General features: G+C 36.8%; 1 protein-coding gene across 1 annotated transcript in view; it reads right to left on the reverse strand.

Annotated features, from left to right (window-relative positions):
• The window catches only part of DBT (dihydrolipoamide branched chain transacylase E2), a 47,297-nt gene that overhangs the window by 29,071 nt on the left and 6,056 nt on the right, over window positions 1-12,170 (reverse strand). The window contains exons 2-3 of the mRNA XM_002920777.4: window positions 11,741-11,864; window positions 8,456-8,531 (exon numbers count right to left, since the gene is read on the reverse strand). Of these exons, the coding sequence (XP_002920823.2) occupies window positions 8,456-8,531; window positions 11,741-11,864 (200 nt within the window). The remainder of the gene's footprint in view (window positions 1-8,455; window positions 8,532-11,740; window positions 11,865-12,170) is intronic.

Raw genomic sequence — 12,170 nt, forward strand, 5'->3', positions numbered from 1 at the left:
CTTAAGACTGGCAGAACAAACCCCACAACTAAACATAGAAAAGAGGCCACATCAATGAAGGTAGGATGTGCACAGACAAGGTTTGAGAGAGAAACATATAGGCCGCAGCAGCTGGGAGGTAGCTGTGACAGCAGAGCAGGGTGAGAGACAGACTAGCACACGTGGAAGTGCATGGGGAAAACTAATTCCTACAGTAACTGGCTTGGAAAGTGAGAGGGGCCGAATTTCGGGAGTTCTTGCTACAAGCAGGGCTTAAAGCCCAGAGTTGTAAAGGTCAGTGGGCTTGCTCAGATAGAGCCTGAAGGCATTGGGGCTGCTCTGGGAGAGAAGGCAGGGCAAACAGCCTGCAGACATACAGCATGAAAACAGTGACCTCAAGAACATCCTGGGTCACAAGATGGGAGGTTATTTGTTCATCTCAGAGGACATCCCAGAGAAGCAGCATTCACAGAGAGAACCTTCCAGGAACAAAGGAACTGGTGGGTTCGATTTCCCTACCCCACCCCTCAGCAAAAGCACAGAACTACCAACTGGAGCCAGTGCAGTGACAACACTCACTACATAGCATGCTTACACCAAGTCCCAACACCCCCTACACTCCATGCTCCAGTGGAACCACCCTTTCTTTTTTCTTTTTCTTTTTTTTTTTTATTTTATTATTATATTATGTTAGTCACCATACAGTACATCCCCGGATTCTGATGCAAAGTTCGATGCTTCATTAGTTGCGTATAACACCCAGTGCACCATGCAATACGTGCCCTCCTTACTACCCATCACTAGTCTATACCATTCCCCCACCCCCTCCCCTCTGAAGTCTTCAGTTTGCTTCTCATAGTCCATAGTCTTTCATGTTTCATTCCCCCTTCTGATTACCCCCCCCTTTCTTTATCCCTTTCTTCCCCTACCAATCATCCTAGTTCTTATGTTCCATAGATGAGAGAAACAATATGATAATTGTCTTTCTCTGCTTGACTTATTTCACTTAGCATTATCTCTTCCAGTGCCATCCATGTTGCAGCAAATGTTGAGAATTCGGAACCACCCTTTCTGGTCACGCTTGCCTAGGTTCCAGGATGGTGGACCCCTCTCCCCCAAAAGACTGGCTCAAAGCCCTACCAACACTGTATCTCCCAATCTGGGAGTTTTGCAGAGCCTTGGCAGCAGGTCTCATTTCACAAGCAGACCAGAGCACACCTAGTCAAAACACACCACAGTCTGGGGCGCCTGGGTGGCTCAGTCGTTAAGCGTCTGCCTTCGGCTCAGGGTGTGATCCTGGCATTCTGGGATTGAGCCCCACGTCAGGCTCCTCTGCTGGGAGCCTGCTTCTTCCTCTCCCACTCCCCCTGCCTGTGTTCCCTCTCTTGCTGGCTATCTCTATCTGTCAAATAAATAAATAAAAAATCTTTAAAAACAAAAAAAACACCACAGTCAGGCCAGGGAACAAATACTGCCCACAACAGGCAAAAACAGCCTCTGCAGAAAACTGCCTAAAGGATAAAGTGGCCAGGATGAAACAGCAGAGCATATGCAACACACATTGGAGACACTCCCAGAAGTGCCAGGCCCTGGGGAACAGGGGATACTACTTGGCAGGGCACTAGAGGACCTCTTCTTCATAAGGCCATTACCTTCAAGAACAGGACACGTAGCTGACTTTTCTAACACAAAGAAACAGGCAAAGAGACTTAAACAAAATGAGAAGACAGAGAAATTTGACCCAAATGAAACAACAAGACAAGAACATGGCTGGAGATCTAAGTGAAAGAGATATAAGTAACATGCCTGATAGAGTATTTCAAGCAATAATCATAAAAATACTCATTGGACTTGAGAAAAGAGTGGAAGACATCAGTAGGACCCTTAACACAGAGATAAAAAATAACCAATCAGAGATGAAGAGTACAATAAACAAAATTATAAACACACTTGATGCAATGAACAGCAGTTTGGAAGAAGCAACAGAACAAATTAATGACCTAGAAAACACAGTAATGAAATCAAAGTAAGCAAGTTGAACAAAAGAGAGAAAAAAGAATTATGCAAAATGAGAATAGACTTAAGGAACCCAGAAACTCCATCAAATGTAATAACATTTATATTATAGGAGTCCCAAAGAAAGAGAAAAGGGGACAGAAAATGTATTTGAAGAAATAATAATAGCTGAAAACGTCTCTAATCTGGGGAAAAAAAGAGATACCCAGATCCAGGAGGCACAGAGAACCCCCATCAAAACCGACAAAAGCAGATCCACACCAAGACATAATGTAATCAAATTGGCAAAATATAGTGTTAAAGAAATTTTAAAGGCAGAAAGACAAAAGAAGGGGGTGCCTGGGTGGCACAGTGGTTAAGCATCTGCCTTCCGCTCAGGGCGTGATCCCGGAGTGATGGGATCGAGCCCCACATCAGGCTCCTCCGCTATGAGCCTGCTTCTTCCTCTCCCACTCCCCCTACTTGTGTTCCCTCTCTCACTGGCTGTCTCTATCTCTGTCAAATAAATAAATAAAATCTTAAAAAAAAAAGACAAAAGAAGACAGTAACATACAAGGGAAACCACATAAGGCTATCAGGGGATTTTCAGCAGAAACTTTCTAAGCCAGAAGAGATTGGCATGATATATTCAAAGTTCTGAATGGAAAAAATCTGCAGCCAAGAATATTCTAGTGATCAAATCTATCATTCAGAATAGAGAGAAAGATAAGGACTTATCCAGACAAACAAGAACTAAAGAAGTTCATAACCACTAACCCAGCCTTGCAAGAAATACTAAAAAGTGGGGCGCCTGGGTGGTACAGTTGTTAAGCGTCTACCTTCAGCTCAGGGCGTGATCCCAGCGTTCTGGGATAGAGCCCCACATCAGGCTCCTCCCTCTCCCACTCCCCCTGCTTGTGTTCCCTCTCTCACTGGCTGTCTCTGTCAAATAAATAAAATAAAATCTAAAAAAAAAAAAAAAAAGAAAAGAAAAAAGAAATACTAAAAAGAGACTCTGAGTGGAAAGAAGAAACTGTATGTATGACGGTGGGAAACACAAAAGCAGTAAAAATGAATATTTTTATAAAAAATCAGTCAAGGAACTCATAAATAAAAGGATATAAAATATGACAATATATACCTAAAACGTGGGGAGAAGAATGTGTTCAAACTTAAATGACCATCAACTTAATTTACACTGCTACATGCAGAAGATGTTATATACAAACCTAATGGTAACAACAAATCAAAAACCACTAATAAATATGCAAAGAATAAAGAGAAAGAAATCCAAATAAATCACTAAAGAAAAACAGTAAACCATGAAAGAAAGACAGAGAAAATCTTCAGAAACAACCACAAAACAATAAAATGGTGAAAAATACATATTTATCAATAATTACTTGGAATGTAAATGGATTAAACATGCCAATCAAAAGATATAGGGTGACAAATGGATCAAAAAAAAAAAAAAAGATCCATCTATACGCTCCCTACAAGACTCATTTTAGACCTAAAGACACCTGCAGACTGAAAGTGGGGACAGAGAAACCATTCATGCAAACGGATGTTAAAAGAAAGCTGCAGTATGGGGTGCCTGGGTGGCTCAGTCGGTTGAGCTTCCAACTCTTGATTTTGTCTTGGGTCATGATCTCAGGGTCTAGATATCCAGCCCTGCATCAGGCTCCGTGCTCAGCACGGAGTCTATTTGAGATTCTTTCTCCCACCCCCTTTGTCCCTCCCCCACTCGTGCTCTCTTTCTCTAAAATAAATAAATAAATAAATAAATAGAATCTTAAGAAAAAGAAAAGAAGGAAAGAAAAGAAAAGAAAGCCAGAGTAGCAATACTTACATTGGTTCAGACAGACTTTAAAACAAAGCCTATAATAAGAGACAAATCAGGACATTATATAATAAGTAAGGGGACATCCAACAAGAATATAAAATTGTAAATACTTATGCATCCAACATGGGAGGAGCCAAATACATAAAACAGTAACAAAAATAAAGGAACTAATCAACAATAATAAAATAATAGTAGAGCACTTTAACAAACCTCACCTACATCAATGGACAGATCATCTAAACAGAAAATAAACAAGGAAACAATGGCTTTGAATGACACTCTGCAAGAGGGGAAGATGGTAGCAGCCATCTGGACCAGATGGATTTAACAGATATATTCAGAACATTCCAGCCTAAAACAGGAGAATATGCATTCTTTTCAGGCACATGTGGAACATCCTCCAGAACAGATCACATATTAAGCCACAAAACAATCCTTGACAAATTCAAAAAGACTGAAGTCATACAATGCATCTTTTCTGATCACAACGCTATTAAACTAGAAGCCAACCACAAGAAAAAATTTGGAAAGATCACAAATACTATGAGGTTAAACAACATGCTAATAAGCAATGAACGGGTCAAACAGGAAATAAAAGAAGAAGTTAGAAAAGTATATAGAAACAAATGAAAATGGGGGGTGGGGGAGAAACAAATGAAAATGATAATGCAAGGTCCAAAACCTTTGGCATCGCAAAAGAAGTTCTAAGAGGGAAGTTTATAGCAATATAGGCCTACCTCAAGAAGCAAGAAAAATCTCAAATAAACAACCTAGTCTTACACCCAAAGGAGCTAGGAAAGAGAACAACAAACAAAACCTAAAACCATCAGGAAGGAAATAAAAAAGATTAGGGCAGAAATAAGTGATACAGAAATTTAAAAAAAAAAAAATAGGACAGATCAATGAAACCAGGACCTGGTTCTTTGGGAAAAAATCAATAAAACTGATAAACCGCTACCCAGACATATCAAGGAAAATGAGAAAGACTCAAATAGATAAAATCACAAATGAAAGAGGAGAAATAACCACCACTACCACAAAAATACAAACAATTGTAAAAGAATATTATAAAAAACTATCTGCCAACAAATTGAACAACCCAGAAGTAATGGATAAATTCTTAGAAACATATAAACCAAAACTGAATCAGGAAGAAATAGAAAATTTGAATAGACAGACAACCAGCAAAGAAACTGAATCAGTGAAAAAACTCCCAATAAACAGAAGTCTTATCGATACATCACATCAATAAGAGGATAAGAACCATCTGATCATTTCAATAGACACAGAAAAAGCATTTTACAAAGTACGGTATCTATTCATGATAAAAACCCTCAACAAAGTAGGTTTAGAGGGAACATAACTCAACATAATAAGGGCCATATATGAAACACCCACAGCTAACATCATCCTGAATGGGGAAAAACTGAGAGCCTTTCCCCTAATGTCAAGAACAAGATACGGATGTCCACTCTCTTCACTTTTATTCAACATGGTACTAGAAGTACTAGCCACAGCAATCAGACAACAACAACAACAAAATAAAAAGCATCCAAATTGGTAAAGAAAACTTTCACTTTTTGCAGATGACGTGATACTGTTATACAGAAAACCCAAAAGACTCCACCAAAAAACTACTAGAACTGCTAAATGAATTCAGTAAAGTTGCAGGATACAAAACCAATGTACAGAAATTTGTTGCATTTCAATATATCACTACAGAAGCAACACAAAGAGAAATTAAGAAAATAATCCCATTTATAATTGCACCAAAAATAAGAAGATATCTAGGAATAAAAGTAACCAAAGAGGTGAAGACCTGTACTCTGAAAACAATAAAACACTGATGAAAGTAATTGAAGATGATACAAAGAAATGGGAAGGTCTTCCGTGCTCATGGATTGGAAAAACAAATATGATTAAAATGTCTATACTACTCAAAGCAATCTACACATTTAATGCAATCCCTATCAAAATACCAACAGCATTTTTCACAGAACTAAAACAAACAATCCTAAAATTTGTATGGGAACACAAAAGACCCCAAATAGCCAAAGCAATGTTGAGAAAGAAAAGCAAAGCTGGAGGGATCAAAATTACAGACTTCAAGTTATATTACAAAGTCATAATAATCAAAACAGTATGGTATTGGCACAAAAACAGACATGTAGATCAACAGAACAAAATAGAAAATCCATAAATAAACTTCCAATTATATGGTCACAACACATACAAAACGCATATACCACACATACACACCAAAAAAATCATGCAAACAGTAACCAAAAGAGCTGGACTGGCTTTATTACTATCAGACAAAACTGACTTTAAGACAAAAGCACGTATATAATGCAAACTTTTGTTTTGGAAGCTGGTCAAAGGCTCTTTGAAATTGAAGTATTTTTCTTCTTTATCCATATTATTTGCTGCTACAAATTTGAAGAACAATGTTTTACTGCCACTTACATAATGTTAAATCATGCTTCTTTATGCATTTGAATTTCTATTCTCAGTGTGTAGCACGCAATTCTGCTTTTTAACATTTTACCAACTATGTTATATATACATATAGTGTGTATATATATGTGTGTATATATATATTGTATATATATGTATATATACACACATATATAGTATACACACTCTCTATATACACATAATATTATATATATAGTGTATACATATATACATAATGTTGTATATGTGTGTGTGTGTGTATACACACACATATACACACACACACACACACATATATATATACACACATATATATATATATACACACACACACTTTTCTTTTTTTTAAGTAGACCATGCCCAGCATGGAGCCCAATGCAGGGCTCCAACTCACAACCATGAGATCAAGACCTGAGCCAAGATCAAGAGTTGGACACTTAACTCACTGAGCCACCCAGGTGCCCCCAACTGCATTACAATATGTATTTTTTTTTCCCTTGAGTTAAGATTTGTAGATATTAAGTTAGGGAGAAAGCACACGGAATTCAAGAAAGCTCTTAATATTTCTTAAAGAACTTCTGAAAAACCTTAATCAAAAATGTGTTTCTCATTTAATGAAGTATTAATTTTCATTAGCAATGAAATAATCTCCTTTTCCAAGAACCTTAAAACCCTGTATCAAACATACGTGTCTAGAGAATTAACAAGAGGTAGAAATTAAGAAATGTTAAAAAATTTAAAATCTACAAAGCCTAGTGTTTGTCTTAGAAAGAAAGGTACCAATAGCATAAATGTACATAATATTCTGCAGATTTAAAAGGCATTTTCTATATATTATATTATTTGAGCCTTTCAATAACCCTTAGAGATGGCAGAGTAAGTACTATTTCCCCCACTTTACACATTAAGAATCAATGCTCAGGAGAGACCAAGTGAGTCCCAGGCAAGATAGGTTAATAAGTTTGAGTCAGGCTCTTTTTTTTTTTTTTTTTTTTTTAAAGATTTTATTCATTTATTTGACAGAGAGACAGCGAGAGAGGGAACATAAGCAAGGGGAGTGGGAGAGGGAGAAGCAGGCTTCCCACCAAGCAGGGAGCCTGATGCAGGGCTCAATCCCAGGACCCTGGGACCATGACGCGAGCGGAAGGCAGACTCTTAAAGGCTGAGCCACCCAGGCGCCCCCAGAGTCAGGCTCTTCTGATTTGACGTCCATTGCTCTTTCCTTAATCCCACAATGCAACTAGAGACATAACCGTAAGGCACAATTACGTTCTTACTGTTTTCTAACCTACAAAGCAATAATAGTGCGAACTACAGAGGAAGAGTGTATAGGTGGCAGAATCAGACTCTTAAAAGGCTCTTCAAAAGTATAAAACTATGGTGAGAGCAACTATTTGTTCATCTTCACTGCTACTTCTAGACACCTTTAAAAATTCGTTCACTACCCAGAGGCATTTCTTTTTTTTTCCAAAAAGTCAATGAAGGAAATGAGGTAGAAGGATGATGAAGGCTATTTCGAGGCTTTTTTTTTTTTTAAAAATTTTTAACCTTCCCCAAAATTATTTTTTGATTAATACCTCTTTTTCTATTTTAACCTATCCTAAAAATATAGGCAAACTGTCAGAGAACAGTGAGTCAAATGTACTGGCATTCTTACTGAGGTCATTTTCAGTATAGTAAAAGAGAGCTTAGACTATATCATGATTTTAAAATAGTCTGGAAATAAATAGTAAGTCCATATACAAATGCCATTCAAACACATGGTCATATCAAGTTAACATCTTTTACAGACTTATTTCCCTTTTTCAGCTGAAGTGAGGGGTGGGTGGTGAAAAAATTTTTTAAAAGAAGAAAAAATAATCCTTAAGAAATTACATCAAATAAAATGTCATGATGTATGATGAATTGTATTAACAACATATAAGCAACACAAACTACCTTATTGCTTTTTTAAAAAAGCATCGTTATAGAAAGAAGTCTCTCAACTTAAATAATTCCTACTTATTTTTACACAAATTATTTTTACATTGACTTAAAATCTTTTTCAGAATAACTTACCATGTTTTTTAAGATTTTATTTTTATGTAATCTCTACACCCAGCCTGGAGCTCGAATTTACAACCCCGAGATCAAGATCATATACTCTACTGACTGAGCCAGTCAAATGCCCCAACTTACCATTCTTTAATAGTTACTTCTCTAATCCCTTCTCCGATGTCTGAGAGTTTGAATTGAACAATCTGTCCCTGCAGAGCTTCAAAGACAAATGAGAAATGTTCTCATTAAATAAGTAATGTATTCCTAATAGATGCTTTCACAACTAAAATGAGAAAATATACTCAAGCAGAGGCAGAAACAATTGCATTTTACAGATAAAAAAATATTTTATAATTTTTAAAAGCATAAGCATCATTCATAACCATCAAAGATTTAAATAAATTAGTCAGCATCACAGACCTACTGATAACTGCCATAGCACTTCCATTTTCCAACTTCCAAAATAATACTCTTTTACAAGGGTATAGAAGGCCCAGCTAGCTGGATCTCCCAGTTTTCTGTCATTAAACTATAATAACCATTAGTGTCCTGCTCTTAGATCTCTTTTGACTTCATGTAACTCTTCTCATTCTTAGTGGCTAACGATCAGGCAGGTCCGTATCTAGAAAACAAAAAATTTTCATCTCTCCAAACCATGTTCTGCCAACTTATCATTAAATTTTAGTCCCTCTCCTTCCTCTTTCCATTGTTTATCCCTTTTTGAATTTCTACCCCACTCTTATAAGAATTAGATGGAAGTGATACTTCATGGTAATTATTCCCAAGAGAAAGTATTTCTGGTCAACAGAAAGTAGGTTTGGATCCTCTCACTTTTCCAGGGTAACAAGTGGCTCTGAACTGATTCAAGAGTGCTCCTCTATCTTCAGACTGCTATTCATCAAAATTGCTTACAAAACACACAGCAAACTGATTCAGGTCCTTAGGTTTTCTTTAATAAATATGAGGAGATAAGTTAATGGTTAAGAAATACAAATGTATTTTTGACACGGAGGTATTAGGCACCTCTTATTTCCTCTCTAGTAAGTTCGGTCCTCTCACAGCCTGCTGCTCATAGTACTGGAAACTTTCTGAAAAAATAGTTTGGTGTTAAGTATCATAAGCCTTAAAAAAAAAAAAAAAAGTCCCTATCTTTGACTCAATAAGCAATTCTGCTTTTAAGACTTTTTCCCCCCGAGGAAATAATTAAGAGAGGTACACAAAGATTTGTGCTCGAGAATAGTTATCATAGAGTTAAAATGAAGACCCAGAATACCAATCTAAGTCACCAAAAAATGATAAGTAAATATATTACGGCACCTCTATTCAAAACAATATTATTCAAGGAACAGCACGTGCAAGCAGAACATGGAAATATAGTGCATAGCATGGTTAGGGAATAACAAACAATTCTATGGCTAAAGATAGTATATGTGGCAAAAAAAAAATCAGTCGAGATTAAAAAAGACTTTCTTTGCTGTGCCACAGTGAGGTGTTTGAAATTTATCCTGAAGATGATCAGGGGCCAATGGTAAGTAAATATGGTCATAAATTTTTTGCAGCTGCTCCCATAGGACGTAGAGTCTAATTTGCCACTACTTAAATCTATGCTGGCCTATCAGTTGCTTGGACAATAGAACATAGCAGAAGTGAGGCTGTACAAATTCTGGAGCCTAGACCTCAAAGGACCTTGCAGCTTCTTCTACCCTCTCCCTCTTGGAATACTGTCTTGAGATTCCGGAGTAAGGAAGCTGATCTAGTCTACTGGAGGATGAAAGGCCATGTAGAGGAGAAATGAGACACCCCACCCAAAAACCAGCACCAAGTGGCAAACATGTATGTGAGACCATCTTGGACGTTCCAGCCCAGACGATCCTCTAGCTGAATATAGTCGTATCAGTGAGCTCAGGTGAAACCAGCAGAGGAACCACCCGGGTAACCCTCAAAACCTGAGAAATAGTAAACCATTGTTGCTTTAAGCCTAAAGTCGTGGGCAGGGCTGTTATTCAGTAATAATTAACCAATAGGGAATACCATCTGCAATTTCAGATCTGTAACTTTAAATGTATAATTTTAGAAAGAACCCCTCCGGCAGGAATGTGATGGATGGGGCTGGGAAAGGGATGACACAGAATCCAGCTAGGAGGCTACTACAGGTACAAAACTGAAGTATAGAATTTAATGTATTTATATATTTTCAAAGCTGTCTGAAAAAGAGAAGACAGATTTAAGAATCACATAAGATGTCAAATTAATAGATCTCAGTAATCAATTTGATGTGAAATAGGAATCAGGAAGGCTTCAGGTTTCTAGATTAAGTATTCACCAAGTTAGGGTATATAGGAAGAGAGTGTATCCCAAGCACCTAGAACAGTGCCTTGCCAGATAGCAGGTGATCAATAAATATTTGTGTTAAATGAATTTATTCTCACAACAATACAATAAGTTAGGCACTGTAATTACTTCCATTTTACAGATGATGAAATAGAAAATTAAGTAACTTGCTTAAGGTTACACAGCTAGTAACTGACAGACCGAGAACCCAGAGCTCAAGGTAAGTGTTTAGAGACTAGAGCAGGAAGTTAGGAGTTTCTGCTTGAATGGCCTCTATTTTCTCTGAGAAGTAAAGAGAAAAGATCAACTTTTAAAAATAAAAATCTTAAAAAAAAAAAAAAAAAAGGCCAAGGCAGGGTTTACATATCTTAGGGTGTTGTGGAAGACGACCTATGAAAAGGCATGAAAAGACTGATCTCAGGGGTTGGTTCTGCCTGGAATTCCCCCATTTTTCATTGCTTGCACAGACTAAGGCATCAAGTATCTTTCAAAAATTTAATGATGTAACAAAAGTCTAGGGTGTCTTTATCAGAGTTCTAAATAGAACATCAGAAAAAAAAAAATCTTAGTGCCTTCGCAAAATCTAATACTTAAGCCTCAAGTTCTTTACTGAGGGTAGAAAAAGATGTAAGAAAAGTAATTAAATGGTAAAAGTCAGAACACTTTTTTTTTTTTTTGGTCAGAACACTTTCTATTTAGGAACACTTTGTTTCATCACACAATCTTAACACAACAGACTGAGGTAAGTGCTTCATTCAACCAATAATACAGTGACAGTATAAGGATACAATCTGCTAAGTCAACAATTTAACTGACTATCGCAATTAGATGAGCCAGATGATAAAGAGCAGATGGCCAAAAACAACCCACTTCCAACATTATGAAGACAGAAGCATTAATGTAAAGATATGAAAGGGATGGGGGGGGCACAGAAAAAAAAAATAAGAAAAGGATAGATTCAGGGAAAGCAAGGAGGGCTGGACTAGAAAGAAAAGGTTATCTTTTTTTTACTTTAAGTCTTTGATTACTTTTTTAAAAGTTCTGAGTATGATATAAAACATTATTTTATATAGGCAATTTTAAGATCATACTTACCAGCAGTTGTTTTCAGCAACTGATGTGGATGACTGTACTTGAATGAAGGATAACCATAGAAACACATATATTTTGGCTTCAAAACATGAACATTCATACATGTTTGAAAGTAGCGAACACAAATCTAAAGATGAGAAAACAAAAAAAGTAAAAGCTTTTGTGAATGTTCTTGATGGCTTATCTCTGTGAGTACATACTGAATTTCAAGTCTATTCTATAAGTAAAACAGTCATTATCACAATAGAAACAATATGAAACTATCCAGGCCAAAATCTGAACTGGCCAAAACCAGAAATCAGTGCAAATCAAGTTTATTAAGATTGATTATTTCTTAAGTATTTCTGTTCAAGAAATCAAAGGGACTTAAACCCTAGCACCCAGAGAACATTATTTTGTTCTTTTATTTAGTAAAACTACATCCTTTGTTGTC

Source organism: Ailuropoda melanoleuca, chromosome 2 (assembly GCF_002007445.2).
Source record: "Ailuropoda melanoleuca isolate Jingjing chromosome 2, ASM200744v2, whole genome shotgun sequence".
NCBI lineage: Eukaryota > Metazoa > Chordata > Mammalia > Carnivora > Ursidae > Ailuropoda > Ailuropoda melanoleuca.